We start from the raw sequence: 21,956 nt of genomic DNA on the forward strand, positions 1-21,956 counted from the left end.
CTGTTAACATTAGCTAGCTACTACTAGTGGATATAATTGTAGCTAAAAGTAATCTATAGAAATTTGAAGTGAACATTTAAAAAATCAATGAGAAAAGAAGCACAATCTCTAACCAAAGAAATTCGCTGGTGAAATTTATCAGCCATGTGGAGAATGACAAGTTTTCGTTGGCCCACTACAATAGGAGGAAGGCGAACGGGGAGATAGTGGAGAGACCAAGGTTAGCCTATTCCAAGCCTATTTGCCTATTCCAAGTTTTGCTGCAAACTTTTTGCTGCACACGAGTGCAAATATGCGTTGGTCAGGGATGGAACAAGGGACTGGAAGAATCTGTGCCACCTACACAGCTCGCATGAGAAGTCACATGACCACCTAGATAGCTTCCAGATATGGAAGGAGCTGGAGATCAGGCTGGTGTCCAAGCAAACTTAGATGGTTTGATTTCAGGACCATGGACAGCTACCGAGAGAAAACACAGCAGATGAAAGAAGCCACTAGGTGGAGACAAAATAAATAAATTGTTGAAACTGATGTCGGACAATCAAATTCAATATGTAAATACACTACATTTGTTAAGGCTGGGTCATTGACATAAAGCGTATTTTACACTGTTCCAGCGAAACAAGGCCCGCCTTGCATTTATGAAAGCAGTTGTTTCCAAAGTTCAAATGATCTTACTCTGTCTTACAGTCCTAACAAAAATATTAAAATATATGTTAAATGTGTTATATAAAAGCGATATTTTAATTTTAATTGTAATAATTAAGGAGCCGTGCTATGTGTGATAACAGGTGTTATATACAAGAAACTTGTTTTCCTACTATAGGTAGTAGGTTGCATAGTGATAGCAACATTGTAACACTCCGATGCAGGGGTTAAAGATAATTGGAGCTTATTTCTTCATCTTCCAATAAATAAGTGGTAAACCTACCTGTTTGACAGACACAATTATCCTATCCATATATGTCGGTATAGCCAAGTACTCCAATACTGTCGCATGCACTGATGAAATACCTTTGTGTCTGGGAAGGGCGTGGTGTGACTAAAACCAGGGCTCAAATTGAGTGAGGGTATCACATACCCTTTGTTAAAGAGAGGGCAAAAAGGACATACATTGTTTGCTTTATATTTTGAAATAAATACATGAATGTATCCAGATTATATCAAGCGTTCAATAACAATGCTTAACTCGGTGATGCCTTATAGTAGAAACCAGATCTAAAATGCCTGGGAAAGACGCGACTCCAATGCATATGGGCATATATTGATTCCTCTCTATGACAATCTCAAGCTGAGCTGCAGCCTATAATGTTCAAGGAGATGAAAACACTTGACTTTGCTATTGTGTCCCTACTAATGAAGCTTTTATCTTTCTGAAAAGAAAACACGTTTGTTTAAACCCAGGCAGCTTTAAGGAAAAGCACTTCTGTTGTTTGGTTATACAACGGACGAGTAGCCAGTAGTTGAAGCTTACAGTTTTCTGCGTCAGTAGAGCCTCTGTCTGGGTGGAAAGGTAACTTTTGAAAGTGCCATGCTTAGATTCATCAAGATGTCTACGATGTCATTATTTTTGTCAGAACATCCGGGGCATTTCTGATTTTATCAGCGTAATCAGATTGAAAATATTAGACTATGTTATTGACATTGAACTGATTATATAGCCTACTAACCAGGTGTGTTAAAAATGGTGTTTATTCGTAGCATAGGCCTATTAATTGGGCTGCTATTATGTTCTGTTCCTCCAACTTTTAGCTGATAAAAAAAAGGCCAAGGCCAAACCTATGGGGGGGGGCGGCAGATTTTTGTCTCGCCTAGGGCGGCAGAACGTCCAGGACCGGCCATGTTCGTATTTTGAGATGCAAGATTTAACCTGCATGTTTTCTACAGAACAGATTAGACATACAATACCGAATGTAGACATACTGTACATACCAGCTCTGATATCCTCCTCCTCTATTGCCTGTAGATATGCCAGAAACAGCAGCATAGTCAGTGACCTTAATGTCCATGCCATTGTTCTTTAAGAGGTGTCCCGGTCCAGTCTTCACAGTCTGAAATGAATACTTTCACAGTTGAGAAATGCATGTTTATCATTTACAGTATGTAAATCAACAGATTGGATTTCGGATCAGAGAATGTCAGGGAGATGTGAAACGTGAAGAACAAACAGCAGTTTGATATGTGCAGATGTTGAAGTAAGCTGTTCTGAGATTTCATGTCAACTCTCATTTCAGACCTGAATGTCACCTTTTACAAACGTAATCACATGTAAAAACCCTCTATACGCTATCAAAATACAAAACAGCAGTCACCACGTACTGTGAATTTAATTGGACTGTCACCGAAATGCCTAACACCATTCCTGTTTAGAACGGGCCTGTGGTACACCCACTCATTCATATGCCTGTTCTTCCGAGAGTCTGCTGTCTCTTTTTACAAGAGAGAATGTTATGCTTCTCAGCTCTGTTTTGTTTCATGCAATGTAATGGGACAGATGCGTCAGATGAGCAACCAGGCAAACTCTAAATAATGTACATAAAAAGGACATGAATAAAACAACATGTGTCAGGAAACTGTACTTGTATGCCCAGGGGCTGAAAACAAGAGCCTCTCTCCCTCTCCCCCTAAAATCTGTTTTTTTCTTCCCCCACTCTTAAAAAATATCTTGGTAAGGGAGACATTTTGCATTATACCGTAAGACGTGTGGTCTGTTTTTTTGTGGGGGCCAGCCCACTTTCATTTAGCCTAGAAACATTGCCCCACCGACCACAGGCTTCAGCCAAAGAAAATAACAATGTAGGCAGAACGCTAGAGAACACAACACGAAAATAAACATGGCATGCTGCAGTGTGTTGGCAGGCAGTCTGAAGACAGGGGTGGGACGGCACACACACACACACACACACACACACACACACACACACACACACACACACACACACACACACACACACACACACACACACACACACACACACACACACACACACACACACACACACACACACACACACACACACACACGTCTCTCTATGCGACGGATGTCAGTCGTGGCCAGACTGCTTCCTCCCTCCACTTCAAATCCTTCTCCACTACGATGTCATTTGAATGTCAATGGACATTCTTTTCTTTTTTAAGTCTGATCAAACAAGCATTGAGTTGTTCGGCTTCAAGTCATGGTACTGAGCCATGAATTTCAGCAAACAGCCTTGAGACCAAGTGAATAACATGTTTGTTGACATGGGGGTTCTGAGTCACAGGGATATGTAACTCTCAGGCTGTCAAGACGGTACGTTCTTTTGAGGTAAAGGAGTGGCCTGAGTTCAAGTATCAGACACAGGGGTAAAGAGAGAGAAAAGAAGCGACAAATGTGTCCAATGCTGGCCTCCATTCACTACTTCTCCAAGCGGTCTTGTAAAATGGTAGAACAGGTAGTAAAATGTTACAGCCTGGCTGTAACTGCAGGTCCTAGGAGAGGGCACTCAGGACATTCCCAGGGACACGGGAAGTCAATTCCCTCGTAAATCATCTGTGTGCAGCATTTCCCTCCATCTCACTACAATGATGGTTCCACTAAACCTGCAAATGATCCATCGGTGATAAACAGAGCACCAGAACTGTGAATCAGGCATTAAAACAAAAAAACAAAAATATATATACACATTGTGGCTCGTTTATGAATGAATCACTGAGAAGCGACGTTACATCCATCATCAAGAACATTTCATCATTTCCCTGGATTTATGTCCCACACAGCAAATGTGTGGCTGTTGTGTTGAGGTAAAACATTTCATCATTTCCCTGGATTTATGTCCCACACAGCAAATGTGTGGCTGTTGTGTTGAGGTAAAACATTTCATCATTTCCCTGGATTTATGTCCCACACAGCAAATGTGTGGCTGTTGTGTTGAGGTAAAACATTTTGTGAGTGTTATGTCTACCCGAGTGTCGATTATAGTGGTGTTAACACTAGTGGGATTTAAATTGACGCCACCTGCAGTGAAAAAAAATGAAGTGTTTCACAGTGGAATCGACACCGCATGGTGTTGTTGTTACTCAACTGTGTGGAGTTAATTTATGTTAATCCTCTTGGGAGTGAAAAAGACCTGGGAGGGGCCTCTATCATATTTCGCAGCATGCTTTGTTGTAGGTTTATTTTGAGAACAGTTTGTTTTAATATACAGTACCAGTCAAAGGTTTGGACACACCAACTAATTCAAGGATTTTTCTTTATTTTAACTATTTTCTACATTGTAGAATAATAGTGAAGACATCAAAACTATGAAATAACACATATAGAATCATGTAGTAACCAAACAAGTTTTCAACAAATCAAAACATAGTTTATATTTTAGATTCTTCAAAGTAGCCACCCTTTGCCCTGATGATAGTTTTGCAATGCAATCTAATACAATATAAGTGGTTGGAATTATTGCTCCCGTTACTGAAATGGTTGTTCCAATTTAGATGGTTTAGGTAGTCTTTTATGACAAGTTCATCACCATAGCACTCATTCTGAATTTAAATTGTGAATGTCGTGGAATAATCAGAATTTGTTGGTAACATATGTAAGATGTTTTATATTCATCATATGTTTGTAAGTTACTTCTCATCAAGAATGTTATTTTTGTATAATACTGTGGCAGGGTTGCAGTTATCTGTTCTATGTCAAGACTAAGTTGCATGGGCCGCAGAGAGGGGAGAGGTCAAAGTGTCATCATGTGTAAACATATCTTTTGCTCCACAATGTCTGTGTGCCAGTCAGTGTGTCTCGGTGATCTTGTCCAGGATTTGTCATGCAGGTGAAAGAGGACCCAAACGCGACTTAACAGAAACAGAGTTTATTAATGTTCAAAACGGAATAACTGAAATCCTCTAGATTTGTAGAGGGGAAAACAACTGGAGAAGCGGCCACAGACTGCAGGTCATCGGGTTGGCGCAGGCCGTAGTCGACTGAGACACCTTTAGCGTCTGATGAAGGCACAAAACACGACAGGACAGGGTGATACACAATCACGGCAAAAACACGACAGGACAGGGCGAAACGCAATCACAGCATGGTGAATACAATACAAGGAACCGACGGAACAGGAACGGATCACAAAGGAATAAATAGGGAGTCTAATCAGGGGAAAGGATCGGGAACAGGTGTGGGAAGACTAAATGATGATTAGGGGAATAGGAACAGCTGGGAGCAGGAACGGAACGACAGAGAGAAGAGAGAGCGAGAGAGTGAGAGAGGGAGGGGGAGAGAGAAGGATAGAACCAAACAAGACCAGCAGAGGGAAACGAATAGCATGGGGAGCACAGGGACAAGACATGACAATAAATGACAAACATGACAGTACCCCCCCACTCACCGAGCGCCTCCTGGCGCTCTCGAGGAGGAACACTGGCAGCAACGGAGGAAATCATAGATCAAACGGTCCAGCACGTCCCGAGAAAGAACCCAACTCCTCTCCTCAGGACCGTAACGAAAAACGATAAAAAGGGAAACTAGGGTACTACTAAAAAAAAAATGAGAACTAGGGACAGACTGAGACACAGCAAGGGCAGGGACAAGAACAGGAGAGATGCGATGGCAGGGAACAGACTGAGACCCAGCAAGACCAGGAGCAGAAGCAGAAAAAAATTACCAGACTTCTTCTGCGCGCAGTCTGAACACGCAGCCACGAAACGGCGCGTGTCACGCTCCTGAGTCGGCCACCAAAAGCGCTGGCGAATAGACAAAGTGCCTCGAACACCGGGATGACCAGCTAACTTGGCAGAGTGAGCCCACTGAAGAACAGCCAAGTGGAAACAGGAACGAAAAGGAGGTTACTCAGTGTGCGTGAGTGCTTGCTTAACCTGTCTTTCAATTCCCCAGACTGTCAACCCGACAACACGCCCATTTAAGGAAGAATCCCCTCGAGATCAGTAGAAGCCACAGAAGAACTAAACAGACGGGATAAGGCATCAGGCTTGGTGTTCTTGCTACCCGGACGGTAAGAAATCACAAACTCGAAACGAGCGAAAAACAACGCCCAAGAGCTTGACGGGCATTAAGTCGTTTGGCAGAACGGATGTACTCAAGGTTCTTATGGTCTGTCCAAACGACAAAAGGAATAACCACTTGCCATTCGCCTAGGGCTAAGCGGATGGCGAGCAGTTGTTACCCACATCAAGTTGCGCTCAGATGGCGACAGGCGATGAGAAAATAACAAGGATGAACCTTATCGTCAGACTGGAAGCGCTTAGAATGGCTCCCAACTCTGAAGCGTCAACCTCGACAATGAATTGTCTAGTGACGTCAGGAGTAACGAGGATAGGAGCGGACGTAAAACGTTCTTTTAGAAGATCAAAAGCTCCCTGGGCGGAACCGGACCACTTAAAACACGTCTTGACAGAAGTAAGAGCTGTGAGAGGGGCAGCAACTTGACCGAAATTACGAATGAAACGCCGATAGAAATTAGCGAAACCTAAAAAGCGCTGCAACTCGACACGTGACCTTGGAACGGGCCAATCACTGACAGCTTGGACCTTAGCGGAATCCATCTGAATGCCTTCAGCGGAAATAACGGAACCGAGAAAAGTAACGGAGGAGACATGAAAAGAGCACTTCTCAGCCTTTACGTAGAGACAATTCTCTAAAAGGCGCTGTAGAACACGTCGAACGTGCTGAACATGAATCTCGAGTGACGGAGAAAAAATCAGGATATCGTCAAGATAGACAAAAACAAAAATGTTCAGCATGTCTCTCAGAACATCATTAACTAATGCCTGAAAAACAGCTGGCGCATTGGCGAGACCGAACGGCAGAACCCGGTACTCAAAATGCCCTAACGGAGTGTTAAACGCCGTTTTCCACTCGTCCCCCTTGATGCGCACGAGATGGTAAGCGTTACGAAGGTCCAACTTAGTAAAGCACCTGGCTCCTGCAGAATCTCGAAGGCTGATGAAAGCGGATAACGATTTAACCGTTATGTCATTCAGCCCTCGATAATCACGCAGGGGCGCAGAGTACCGTCCTTCTTCTTAACAAAAAGAACCCCGCCCCGGCCGGAGAAGAAGAAGGCACTATGGTACCGGCGTCAAGAGACACAGACAAATAATCCTCGAGAGCCTTACGTTCGGGAGCCGACAGAGAGTATAGTCTACCTCGAGGAGGCGTGGTTCCTGGAAGGAGATCAATACTACAATCATACGACCGGTGAGGAGGAAGGGAGTTGGCTCGGGACCGACTGAAGACCGTGCGCAGATCATGATATTCCTCCGGCACTCCTGTCAAATCGCCAGGTTCCTCCTGAGAAGTAGGGAGAGAAGAAACGGGAGGGATGGCAGACATTAAACACTTCACATGACAAGAAACGTTCCAGGATAGGATAGAATTACTAGACCAATTAATAGAAGGATTATGACATACTAGCCAGGGATGACCCAAAACAACAGGTGTAAACGGTGAACGGAAAATCAAAAAAGAAATAGTCTCACTGTGGTTACCAGATACTGTGAGAGTTAAAGGTAGTGTCTCAAATTTGATACTGGGAAGATGACTACCATCTAAGGCAAACATGGGCGTAGGCTTGTCTAACGGTCTGAAAGGAATGTTATGTTTCCGAACCCATGCTTCGTCCATGAAACAACCCTCAGCCCCAGAGTCAATCAAGGCACTGCATGTTGTAGATGGACCGACATAGTAGTACAAGATCTAGATGAAGAGGACTGAGTAGTAGCGCTCACCAGTAGCCCTCCGCTTACTGATGGGCTCTGGCCTCTTACTGGACATGAATTAACAAAATGTCCAGCAACTCCGCAATAGAGGCACAGGCGGTTGGTGATCCTCCGTTCCCTCTCCTTATTCGAGATGCGAATCCCTCCCAGCTGCATGGGCTCAGTCTCAAAGCCAGAGGAGGGAGATGGTTGCGATGCGGAGCAGGGAAACACCGTTGATGCGAGCTCTCTTCCACGAGCCCGGTGACGAAGATCTACCCGTCGTTCTATGCGGATGGCGAGAGCAATCAAAGAGTCCACATCTGAAGGAACCTTAACCACAGCGTGGAGTCCCTCCAGAAAACGAGCGAGCAGCGCCGGCTCGTTCCACTCACTAGAGGCAGCAAGAGTGCGAAACTCAATGGAATAATCCGTTATGGACCGTTCACCTTGGCATAAGGAAGCCAGGGCCCTAGAAGCCTCCTCACCAAAAACTGAACGGTCAAAAACCCGAATCATCTCCTCTTTAAAGTTCTGGAAATAGTTAGAGCAAACAGCCCTTGCCTCCCAGATAGCTGTGCCCCATTCTCGAGCCCGGCCAGTAAGGAGTGAAATGACGTAAGCAACCCGAGCTCTCTCTCTAGAGTATGTGTTGGGTTGGAGAGAGAACACAATCTCACACTGCGTGAGAAAGGAGCGGCATTCAGTGGGCTGCCCGGAGTAGCAAGGTGGGTTATTAACCCTAGGTTCTGGAGGCTCGGCAGGCCAGGAAGTAACAGGTGGCACGAGACGTAGACTCTGGAACTGTCCAGAGAGGTCGGAAACCTGAGCAGCCAGGTTTTCCACGGCCTGGCGAGCAGCAGACAATTCCTGCTCGTGTCTGCCGAGCATGGCTCCTTGGATCTCGACAGCAGTGTAACGAGCGTCTGAAGTCGCTGGGTCCATTCCTTGGTCGGTTCCTTCTGTCATGCAGGTGAAAGAGGACCCAAACGCGACTTAACAGAAACAGAGTTTATTAATGTTCAAAACGGAATAACTGAAATCCTCTAGATTTGTAGAGGGGAAAACAACTGGAGAAGCGGCCACAGACTGCAGGTTTCGGGTTGGCGCAGGCCGTAGTCGACTGAGACACCTGCTCACACGCAGCGTCTGATGAAGGCACAAAACACGACAGGACAGGGTGATACACAATCACGGCAAAAAACACGACAGGACAGGGCGAAACGCAATCACAGCATGGTGAATACAATACAAGGAACCGACGGAACAGGAACGGATCACAAAGGAATAAATAGGGAGTCTAATCAGGGGAAAGGATCGGGAACAGGTGTGGGAAGACTAAATGATGATTAGGGGAATAGGAACAGCTGGGAGCAGGAACGGAACGACAGAGAGAAGAGAGAGCGAGAGAGTGAGAGAGGGAGGGGGAGAGAGAAGGATAGAACCAAACAAGACCAGCAGAGGGAAACGAATAGCATGGGGAGCACAGGGACAAGACATGACAATAAATGACAAACATGACAGGATTGGTTGTAAAGGGTTTACTTTATACTCAAAAACATTGACTTAGGCTGTCACTTGTTGAAGGCTTCAGTACTGAAGATTAATGAATGCAACAACCATGTCTCTAACTAACAAACACAGTCATGGGTGGGTAACTCGTAATGTTCACTCGAAATGCACCCCGGGAAATATGCAAATAAGGCTTTACACCCTAAAGTGTTAAAACAACCCCCCCAAAAAAATAAACATAATAATACATGTGTTATTCCCTAAAACTGAGAAAGTGTAACAGCATCAGCTCAAATAAAATGTTCATTTAAATCAGAATTTGCTACACTCACGGTGTGGTGTTAGGGACCTAACACTCTGGGGATGTCAGTTTATCAGCACTTTGAAAAGTGTTAGTTTAACACTATTTGAGATGGTCACCTATAATTTCAAAGAAAGTGTTACATTTAACACTGTGGGTGTTAAAATTATGATCGCAAATTTGCTTTGTAGATGTGTCTCCTGTCTTGACCCAATATCTTCTGACTGACATCCTAATCTTTGCACTTGATTATAAAACTTTCCACATTAGTCCTGTTTTGCAAGGACAATGAACAATGCTAGGGATTATGCACACTCGCTGTTGATCAATCCTCACTTCACTGGCACAGTATACATGACATACTGCCATGCCACCTCTCCCTCTCCACAGCCACATGTGTCTGTTTGCTTGCATTGCATGATGTAATAAGCTCCAAATAACCATCAGGTTTCAATGGTGGGAGCTGCTGATATGTTTCTCCATTTAGTGTGAGGGTGTTGGGTATTTGGCTGGCTAAATAGTGGGGAACCCTGAGATTTTCCTCCAGATGTGTAACGGTTGTGGTATAATGGTACTTTTCAACTGAAGGCCATCTGTGTGTTTTCGTATGTACCAAATCCACAAGTTCCCTACCATAGCTTGTGGAAATTCCTCATCACACATGAAAATGAAATAATCTGTCCATCGACTGAGGTTTCCTGTTTCCTCTCAGCTTACACATTTTGTGCCAAAAGCGATCAGTAAAAGCGAGCTCGACAGGTCAATGGGAAACGCGTTAACATCTCAGCATTCGTCTGTTGTGAAGAAAGATGCATTCTGTTCAGGCTCCATAACATTGGTTGAATGTGGCAAGATGGCCTCAAGATGTTCACAGTTATGGATTGGCCTCCATTATGGTTTAAGAAATAATGTTGTGTTTGAGTGATGTTGTAACCAGTCAAACTCAATAGCTCTTCTTGTCTTCTTCTCTTCATTTACACTGATGTGAAAGAACTGAACTGGTCAAATTGCATTCCTTGTAGGCACCCATAACATGGAGAGGAAATGAGATACTGAACTGAGATACTCCCATTGACATGCTCACCATTCAATGAGAACTAACTGGAACATTTCCTATGAACGCCCTTTTCATAATACATTAAAAGTGTGTTTATAATGCCTTATGAGCTATGCATAAAAAACGTCCCTCTGAGACAGGCCGAAGCATTAGAGCAGACTCTTTTTCTTTCCTTGCTGCGTCCATCCAGGCGGGCACAACAACATCAGCAGCTATAAATTCCCCATGGGCCTCTCCTAGTGAAACACATCAGTCATTACACAGATGATTTACACACGCATGGCATAGCGGCAAGCCTCGAACCTGAATTGCTTGGAGCCTCACGGAACATTTGGGAATCACTGGTGCGGTCAGTGCAACCACTCCCATTACAATCAATTACATCATCTTATTAACACGTACAGTACGTCTTTATTCAGCGTTCTCCTTCCACTCATCTCAATGTGGATGAATAAACATGAAGGTAGCTAAACCGCACTGGGGCACCATTGTGAATACAAAATTGCTAATTGATTCTATCAAGGATGTAATGAACTACATTAATGGTGTGTGTGTGTGTGTGTGTGTGTGTGTGTGTGTGTGTGTGTGTGTGTGTGTGTGTGTGTGTGTGTGTGTGTGTGTGTGTGTGTGTGTGTGTGTGTGTGTGTGTGTGTGTGTGTGTGTGTGTGTGTGTGTGTGTGTGTGTGTGTGTGTGTGTGTGTGTGTGTGTGTGAGAGAGAGTGACTGAGTGCATAAAGAGATCTCTGGGAATTGATGCAGCAAAACCCATTGTCAATTGAACAAGGGCGTTCTAGGGGAGAGCTGGCTTTTAGTCCTACTAAAATGATTGCAGATTGCTGCAATTCCTCAGGGACTTGGCACAGTACAATGGGCTACATGGAGGACCTACATTAAAAATACTGATAAACCGAGATTGCCGTGTTTATAATTCAAACCGATTTTCCCCATGACTTCATATATATTCTTGTGATGCACTGTTCATTGTTGTTGAGTGAATTCACTAGGAATGGCAATACACTTCATGAAAGGGTTCCTTGACTGGCGCAGTGGTCTAAGGCACTGCATCACCGTGCTAGGTGTTACTACAGACCGGGGTTCGATCCTGGGCTGTATCACAAATGGCCGTGATCGGGAATCCCATATGGCGGCGCACAATTGTCCCAGCATCGTCCGGGTTAGGGGAGGGTTTGGCTGGGATTGTAAACGAGAATTTGTTCTTAACTCACTTGCCTCATTAAATCAAGGTTAAATAAATCAAGTAGGTTGTTGTCAGCTTTTGAAGAACATATCCATCAGTCATCCATGTTCATTTGGTCCCTGAAATATCGTGCAGGAATATCTTGCGTTTTAGGTGCTATATTTGTCCATCTGTATCCACTCCACTCCTCATTTCATATTTAGTTCCTACACTGACAGAAAATGTGGCTTCTGCAGTTTACAGAACAGCCTTCTTCAGATTTCGGATATGTAATCATTTCAGTTGCATGACACATTGGCCATGGTTGGAGGAAGGCATACTACTGTATATTCTCCTTAGCAATGTGTAATGTGCGTCTTATCAAAACCAGTGTTTGGATGCAAGGCCACACAGGTATAATCAGATATATGGCATTTATATTTGTAGCACGTCTGCCCTTTTCTGCTCAGCGACAGTTGAATTTGCGTATAAAACAGTAGTTTTTGGAATTGTTAGTTAGATTACTTGTTGGTTATTACTGCATTGTCGGAACTAGAAGCGCAAGCATTTCGCTACACTCGCATTAACATCTGCTAACCATGTGTATGTGACAAATAAACATTTGATTTGATTTGAATTTGCAACGTTTATTTTCTGCCTCACCAACAGTTGCAGAATACAGATTCTGGGGGTACAAGACATGCTTATTCTGAAAGGCCCACTTTAAGGACAACTTAAAATCATTACTATGAGGATAATCATGGTTAACCCAGAAGTAAAATCTCACAGAATTTGGTCGGCTACAGAATCTGTCCAAGAGAGATTACCATGAAGGCCAGAGTACTGTACGTGATAAGCAATAAACCAATGCACCACAAAATGTGACTTTTATTTTCTTTAACTGTCTCAGGTGTCTCCCCTTTGCCCCGGTATGAGGTCCGTTCATCATTGCCATTGCCACTGGGCAAGCATATGTTACTCTTTCAGTGCGGAGCCACCAATCTCCTTGAGGCAAGCCATGATGTAATACTGAGTAGCAAGCAAGTCAGTATCAGGCTAACTAAAAGTCAAGAATAGGCTGTTGTTACAGTATATAGCCTATAATTTCCTGCACCCAACAGGGGATTACATACTTCATGGCTTCCCCATTAAATGTAGCCCATGCACTGACAATACTTGCTCCAGCATAGGAACAATGTGAAGAAAAGTAGCTCCAGTCATCAGCTACTCAGATAGGCTACTGTTGTAGTAGACTACCATTGCAATTCAACCCGTCCCCTGAATCTGATGATACATTGTAGGCCGCATGAACCTTGCATCAGAAAAGACATTAAACCAAATGAAAACGTGCCTGTGGGATATCAGGCTACATTCCCATCACCACATTCCTCAAAAGCATGTAGCCTATCCTTGCATCAGTTAGAATGTCTGAAAACGCAAATAGACATCTGTAAAATGGGTTCGGAGGAATGTGCAATCTGATTGGCTGAAATGAGGTTCCAAGGCGTTGACAATTCACTGTTATCTGCACTGTCTATGTCTAAGTAGTGTTACGTTTCAAAGTATCAATACTTCAATTACAAATAATAATCAATCAAGACAATAGTTCATTACTTTATTAGTAATTAACTATAATGTTAAGTAATCAAAGTCGTTTTTGGAATAGCCATTAATAATTTCAGTATGAAAAAGATCTGAAAAGAAAAGCTTACCTTTACAATTCCAGGAGACTAGTACAGTAAAAACTGTCCCTCTCCAGAGACCAACTTAAGACAAAATGATTTATTGTACAAATAGAAATTCTCTGTATCGTCACTAGAGGGAGACTTCGCCATTGGTCCACAAGTGAAAGTGTCGCACTCGCAGGTCTTTATACCCGGGGAGCCTGTGACGTCTCATGGAACGCTCCACATGTTGCTGCTGTCACTCCCGACTGCAGACTTTGTGAAATGAGTGGGATAACCTTAAAATTCATTCATTAGACCAACACGCAGACAGAGAGACTGACACACACACACACACACACAGAGATCTTCATTGGTGATTTGTTGATTGAAAGATACACTTATAACCTCACTTTATGACATGTTTGATTTAAAATGTCTGTGTAGGCTACTATATTCAGTAGTAGCCTATTTTAACTTGTCTAACTGTAGATAGTTTTTTGTTGTTATGTAAATGGTTGGATACAGAACAAGCACACATTTACCTTTACTAGCCCAATGTGTAAGAAAATGTAACATTAGGTCAAATATTTGTCCCCTGCACAGTTTCAACCTAAATGTATGTCAAAAACGCTCATTAGTGACTGAAAACCTTCATGAGAGAAAGAATCTACCAACTACACTGTGCATGAAAAAACTTTTTAGAGTTTTAATGTAGGTTACGCTTTACCAAATAGATACCCATTGCAGTGTTTGAAGCAGACCAAATCCATAGATCCAGAGCCATGCTGTTGAAATACCATAGACTCCACCCTACATTCAGCCCCCTAAATTAACTATTTTAGTTCAAAACAACGACAAGAAATGTTTAACCCTTCAGACTCAGACTTTGACTATGTGGAAGGTGATGAAGAGAAAATGATCTATGTCAGAGGTCACTGGATGAGTTTGGCATTTGTCAGTGGGTGGGAGGTGTCATAGTAATTGTAGTGTATTTGAAAGTTCAAATATGTATTTAAATGTTTCTAGTGGCTGGAGAATGTTCCATATGCATAAAAGCTGTGTCTTCTAATGGCGTCATTTTTGAGATTCTAAAAACAACATCTCAAAAGCATTTCCCCCCCCCCCCCCCCCCGCCCCAAACGTTTTCTTCTCATTTGATTAAGTTGAATGTTATGCTGCACATATCTTTGGGGATTTGGGTTTTGTTGGTTGTCTAACCTCTTTAAATGTCAGTTGAAAGGACATACTTAACCAGCTCATTTTATCAATAAACAAACCAACGTAAATGTCACTGGATCCATTATCAGTGAGAGTATATTAGTACATTTGAAAATACTGTAAATGTTGCTGTATCTTATGCAAAGGATTTCAAATACCAGCTTTTAGTTTTTCTATAGTGTTCATATAAAGTGGAAGAGCTTCATTCATTTGACTTCATTACAGTAATAGCTTAGATACATGCCATAGCTGCATAATGCTTATACATCGCACATTTCAGCAATTTAACCTTTAGGACTACCAAAAGGGATGGATGATGAACCCTGATCAAATGTTGCCCCCTGTTGCTTGCTTTCGATTACTGCTCAACATAATGCCAGGCTTCAAGCTGTTTCAAACAACACCAGCTACAAAAGCTATGTGGATGGTCAAAATGTCATGTCAAAATACCATTCCATTCTTTTTATTTTTATTATGTATTTTTTTAAATGTATTTAACTAGGCAAGTCAGTTAAGAACAAATTATTATTTACAATGACGGCCAAACCTGGATCAATTGTGCGCCGCCCTATGGGACTCCCAATCACAGCCGGATGTAATACAGCCTGGATTCGAACCAGGCTGAAACGCAACATGTGAAGTGTTGGTCCCATGTGACACCTCTGGCACTGAGATGAAGTGCCTTAGACCGCTGCGCCACTCGGTAGCTCTGTTGATGTATACAGGGATTATCAAGGATATATGATTAATCAGTCATACATTTTGAGAATGACACAAATATTCATTTCCACAAAGTTTGCTGCTTCAGTGTCTTTAGATATTTTTGTCAGATGTTACTATGGAATACTGAAGTATAATTACAAGCATTTCATAAGTGTCAAAGGCTTTCATTGACAATTACATGAAGTTGATGCAAAGAGTCAATATTTGCAGTGTTGACCCTTCTTTTTCAAGACCTCTGCAATCCGCCCTGGCATGCTATCAATTAACTTCTGGGCCACATCCTGACTGATGGCAGCACATTCTTGCACAATCAATGCTTGGAGTTTGTGAATGTGTGTGTTTTTTCTTGTTCACCCGCCTCTTGAGGATTGACCACAAGTTCTCAATGGGATTAAAGTCTGGGGAGTTTCCTTGCCATGGACCCAAAATATCAATGTTTTGTTCCCAGTTCCACTTTGTTATCATTTTGCCTTATGGCAAGGTGCTCCATCATGCTGGAAAAGGCATTGTTTGTCACCAAACTGTTCCTGGTTGGTTGGGAGATGTTTCTCTCAGCAAAATTGTCAGTGAGCCCACTCCCTTGGCTGAGAAGCAACCCCACACATGAATGGTCTCAGGATGCTTTACTGTTGGCATGACACAGGACTGATGGTAGTGCTCACCTTGTCTTCTTTGGACAAGCTCTTTTCCGGATGCCCCAAACATTCGGAAAGGGGATTCATCAGAAAATTACTTTACCCAAATCAGCAGTCCAATCACTGTACCTTTTGCAGAATATCAGTCTGTCCCTGATGTTTTTCCTGGAGAGAAGTGGCTCCTTTGCTGCCCTTCCTGACACCAGGCCATCCTCCAAAAGTCTTCGCCTCACAACTGCCTGCTGCCATTCCTGAGCAAGCTCTGTACTGGTGGTGCCCCGATCCCGCAGCTGAATTAACTTTAGGAGACGGTCCTGGCGCTTGTTGGATATTCTTGGGTGCCCTGAAGCCTTCTTCACAACAATTGAACCGCTCTCCTTGAAGTTCTTGATGATCCGATAAATGGTTGACTTAGGTGCAATCTTACTGGCAGCAATATCCTTGCCTCTGAAGCCCTTTTCGTGCAAAGCAAAGATGACGGCACATGTTTCCTTGCAGGTAACCATGATTGACAGAGGAAGAACAATGATTCCAAGCACCACCAATCCTTTTGAAGCTTCCAGTCTGTTATTCGAACTCAATCAGCATGACAGAGTGATCTCCAGCCTTGTCCTCGTTGTCACGCCTTGGTCTTAGTATTTTGTGTTTTCGTAAATTATTTGGTCAGGCCAGGGTGTGACATGGGTTTATGTTGTTGTATTTCGTATTGGGGTTTTTGTATTATTGGGATTGCGGCTGAGTAGGGGTGTTGTATGGGCTTGGCTGCCTGAGGCGGTTCTCAATCAGAGTCAGGTGATTCTCGTTGTCTCTGATTGGGAACCATATTTAGGTAGCCTGGTTTCGCTTTGTATTTCGTGGGTGATTGTTCCTGTCTCTGTGTAGTTTCACCAGATAGGCTGTAATAGGTTTCACGGTCCATTTGTTATTTTGTATCGTTATTTCATGTGTCGCTTTTTTCCAATAAAGTCATGAGTAACTACCACGCTGCATTTCGGTCCGACTCTCTTTCGACAAACGAAGAACGACGTTACACTCGTCAACACTCACACCTGTGTTAACGAGAGAATCACTGACATGATGTCAGCTGGTCCTTTTGTGGCAGGGCTGAAATGCAGTGAAAATGTTTTGGGGGGATTCAGTTCATTTGCATGGCAAAGAGGGACTTTGCAATTCATTGCAATTCATCTGATCACTCTTCATAACATTCTGGAGTATATGCAAATTGCCATCATACAAACTGAGGCAGCAGACTTTGTGAAAATGTATATTTGTGTCACTCAACTTTTGGCCACGACTGTATACTGAACAAAAATATAAACACAACACAATACCATGTTTCATGAGCTGAAATAAATTATCCCAGAAATGTTCCATACACACAAAAGCTTGTTTCTCTCAAATTCCGTGCACAAATGTGTTTTCATACCTGTTAGTGAAATGTCTCTTTTGTAAAGATAATCCATCCACCTGACAGGTGTGGCATATCAAGAATCTGATTAAACAGCATGATCATTACACAGGTGCCACTTCTGCTGGGGACAATATGTTCACTTGGCTATGCATGCCTCTCTCTAATATTGATATGCCTCGTCCATTCCTGTCCTGATTAGTGATTACTGTCTTATTTCACTGTAGAGCCTCTAGCCCTGCTCAATATGCCTTAACCAACCATGTTGTTCCACCTCCTACATATGCGATGACATCACCTGGTTTAAACGTCTCTAGAGACTATATCTCTCTCATCATTACTCAATGCCTAGGTTTACCTCCAATGTACTCACATCCTGTCTTACCTTTGTCTGTAGACTATGCCTTGAATCAATGCTATCGTGCCCAGAAACCTGCATCCTTTTAGTCTCTATTCCGCACTTGCTAGACGGCCTGTTCGTATAGCATTTAGCCGTACCCTTATCCTACTTCTCCTCTGTTCTTCTGGTAATATAGAGGTTAATCCAGGCCCAGCAGTGCCTAGCCCCACTCCCCAGGTGCTCTCATTTGTTGACTTCTGTAACTGTAAAAGCCTTGGTTTCATGCATGTTAACATTAGAAGCCTCCTCCCTAAGTTTGTTTTACTCACTGCTTTAGCACACTCTGCCAACCCGGATGTCTTAGTCGTGTCTGAATCCTGGCTTAGGAAAACCACCAAAAACCTTGAAATCTCCATTGCTAACTATAGCATTTTCCGTCAAGATAAAACTGCCAAAGGGGGCGGTGTTGCAATCTACTGCAAAGATAGCCTGCAGAGTTCTGTATTACTATCCAAGTCTGTACCCAAACAATTCGAGCTTCTACTTCTAAAAATTCACCTTTCCAGAAACAAGTCTCTCACTGTTGCCGCTTGCTATAGACCTCCCCCTGCCCCCAGCTGTGCCCTCGATACCATATGTGAATTGATTGCCCCCCATCAATCTTCTGAGCTCGTGCTACTAGGTGACCTAAACTGGGACATGCTTAACACCCCGGCCATCCTACAATCCAAGCTTGATGCCCTCAATCTCACACAAATTATCAATGAACCTACCAGGTACAACTCCAAATCCATAAACACGGGCACCCTCATAGATGTCATCCTAACTAACTCACCCTTGGTTTCTCAAATGATTGCCTCGCCTGGTTCACCAACTACTTCTCTGATAGAGTTCAGTGTGTCAAATCGGAGGGTCTGCTGTCCGGACCTCTGGCAGTCTCTATGGGGGTGCCACAGGGTTCAATTCTTGGACCGACTCTCTTCTCTATATACATCAATGAGGTCGCTCTTGCTGCTGGTGAGTCTCTGATCCACCTCTACGCAGACGACACCATTCTGTATACTTCAGGCCCTTCTTTGGACACTGTGTTAACAACCCTCCAGGCAAGCTTCAATGCCATACAAATCTCCTTCCGTGGCCTCCAATTGCTCTTAAATGTACAAGTAAAAGTAAATGCCTGCTCTTCAACCGATCTCTACCTCCAACATCACTACTCTGGACGGCTCTGACTTAGAATACGTGGACAACTACAAATACTTAGGTGTCTGGTTAGACTGTAAACTCTCCTTCCAGACCCATATCAAACATCTCCAATCCAAAGTTAAATCTAGAATTGGCTTCCTATTTCGCAACAAAGCATCCTTCACTCATGCTGCCAAACATACCCTTGTAAAACTGACCATCCTACCAATTCTCGACTTTGGCGATGTCATTTACAAAATAGCCTCCAATACCCTACTCAAGAAATTGGATGCAGTCTATCACAGTGCAATCCGTTTTGTCACCAAAGCCCCATATACTACCCACCATTGCGACCTGTACGCTCTCGTTGGCTGGCCCTCGCTTCATACTCGTCGCCAAACCCACTGGCGCCATGTCATCTACAAGACCCTGCTAGGTAAAGTCCCCCCTTATCTCAGCTCGCTGGTCACCATCTCCCACCTGTAGCACACGCTCCAGCAGGTATATCTCTCTAGTCACCCCCAAAACCAATTCTTTCTTTGGCCGCCTCTCCTTCTAGTTCTCTGCTGCCAATGACTGGAACGAACTACAAAAATCTCTGAAACTGGAAACACTTATCTCCCTCACTAGCTTTACATTAAAGCACCAACTTTAAGCACCAACTGTCAGAGCAGCTCACAGATTACTGCACCTGTACGTAGCCCACCTATAATTTAGCCCAATCAACTACCTCTTTCCCAACTGTATTTAATTAATTAATTTATTTTGCTCGTTTGCACCCCATTATTTTTATTTCTACTTTGCACATTCTTCCATTGCAAAACTACCATTCCAGTATTTTACTTGCTATATTGTATTTACTTTGCCACCATGGCCTTTTTTGCCTTTACCTCCCTTCTCACCTCATTTGCTCAATTTGTATATAGACTTGTTTATACTGTATTATTGACTGTGTGTTTGTTTTACTCCATGTGTAACTCTGTGTCGTTGTATCTGTCGAACTGCTTTGCTTTATCTTGGCCAGGTCGCAATTGTAAATGAGAACTTGTTCTCAACTTGCCTACCTGGTTAAATGAAGGTGAAATAAAAATAAATAAAAAACACTCCAAATACACCTCTGCTGTTTTCAATCAAGATTTCAACGATCACTGCCTCATTGCCTGCATCCGTTATGGGTCAGCGGTCAAACGGCCTCCACTCATCACTGTCAAATACTCCTTAAAACACTTCTGCTAGCAGGCCTTTCTAATTGACCTTGCCGGGGTATCCTAGAATGACATTGACCTCATCCCGTCAGTAGATGATGCCTGGCTATTCTTTAAAAGTGCCTTCCTCACCATCTTAAATAAGCATGCCCCATTCAAAAAATGTAGAACTAGGAATAGATATAGTCCTTGGTTCACTCCAGACCTGTCTGTCCTTGACCAGCACAAAAACATCCTGTGGCGTTCTAGCATCGAATAGCCCCCGTGATATGCAACTTTTCAGGGAAGTTAGGAACAAATATACACAGGCAGTTAGGAAAGCTATGGCTAGATTTTTCAAACATAAATTTGCCTCCTGTAGTACTAACTCAAAAAAGTTCTGGGACACTGTAAAGTCCATGGAGAATAAGAGCACCTCCTCCCAGCTTCCCTCTGCTCTGAGGCTAGGAAACACTGTCACCACCAATAAATCCACTATAATTGAGAATTTCAATAAGCATTTCTCTACGGCCGGCCATTCCTTCCACCTGGCTACCCCTACCCCTACCTTTGGTCGTCTTTCCTTCCAGTTCTCTGCTGCCAATGACTGGAACAAACTGAAAAAAATCTCTGAAGCTGGAGACTCATATCTCCCTCACTAGTTTTAAGCACCAGCTGTCAGAGCAGCTCACAGATCACTGCACATAGCCCATCTGTAAACAGCCCATCTACCTACCTCATCCCCATACTTTATTTATTTATCTTGCTCCTTTGCACCCCAGTATCTCTACTTGCACATTCATCTTCTGCACATCTACCATTCCAGTGTTTAATTTCTATATTGTAATTACTTGTAATTGCCTTAACTCCCTTATCTTACCTCATTTGCACTCACTGTATATAGACTTTTTGTTCTCTTTTGTTCTACTGTATTATTGACGATGTTTTGTTTATTCCATGTGTAACTCTGTGTTGTGTCGAATTGCTATGCTTTATCTTGGCCAGGTCACAGTTGCAAATGAGAACTTGTTCTCAACTAGCCTACCTGGTTAAATAAAAATAAATAAAAGGCCACTCTAAAATGTGCAGTTTTGTCACACAACACAATGCCACAATTGTCTCAAGTTTTGAGGGAGCATGCAATTGAGCATGCTGATTGCAGGAATGTAAAGCAAGTGTAAAGAACTTATGAAAAAAATACTTTAAAGTACTAGTTACTCGTTTTTTTAGGGTATCTATTGTTTAGGGTATTTATATTTTTGACAATAACTTTTACTCCACTACATTCCCAAAGAAAATTATGTACCCCCCTCCCCACCCCATTTTTAATTCTTAACAGGACAGGAACATTTTCAAATTCACACACTTATCAAGAGAACATCCCTACTGCCTCTGATTTGGCGGACTCACTAAACACAAATGCTTCATTTGTAAATTTTGTCTGAGTGTTGGAGTGTGCCCCTGACTATCCGTAAATTAAAAAACAAGAACAATTGTGCCGTCTGGTTTGCCATACATAAGGACTTTGAAATTATTTCTACTTTTACTTTTGATACTTAAGTATATTTTTGAAATTACATTTACTTTTGATACTCAAGTATATTTAAATTTAAATAATTGGATGACTTTCACTTTTACTTGAGTCATTTCCTGTTAAGGTATCTTTACTTTTACTTAAGTATGACAATTGGGTACTTTTTCTACCACTGGCTATGCCCCTGCCCAGTCATGTGAAATCCAAAGATTAGGGCCTAATGAATTTCTTTAAATTGACTGATTTCTGTAACTCAGTAAAACTCAGTAAAATCATTGAAATTGTTACATGTTGCATTTGTCTTTGTTCAGTATATTACACATACAGTG

At 42.8% G+C, this 21,956-nt stretch overlaps 1 protein-coding gene across 2 annotated transcripts in view; it reads right to left on the reverse strand.

The window, feature by feature from the left end:
- si:dkey-225n22.4 (collagen alpha-1(XXI) chain) overlaps positions 1–13,592 on the reverse strand; it is a 62,680-nt gene extending 49,088 nt beyond the window's left edge. For both annotated transcript variants that reach the window (XM_046355903.1, XM_046355902.1), the window contains exons 1-2: positions 13,449–13,592; positions 1,933–2,051 (exon numbers count right to left, since the gene is read on the reverse strand). In XM_046355903.1, coding sequence (XP_046211859.1) covers positions 1,933–2,014 — 82 coding nt within the window. In that variant the 5' untranslated portion in view covers positions 2,015–2,051; positions 13,449–13,592. The remainder of the gene's footprint in view (positions 1–1,932; positions 2,052–13,448) is intronic.
- Positions 13,593–21,956: the final 8,364 nt, after the last annotated feature.

This window comes from Oncorhynchus gorbuscha, linkage group LG07 (assembly GCF_021184085.1).
Source record: "Oncorhynchus gorbuscha isolate QuinsamMale2020 ecotype Even-year linkage group LG07, OgorEven_v1.0, whole genome shotgun sequence".
Taxonomy (NCBI): domain Eukaryota; kingdom Metazoa; phylum Chordata; class Actinopteri; order Salmoniformes; family Salmonidae; genus Oncorhynchus; species Oncorhynchus gorbuscha.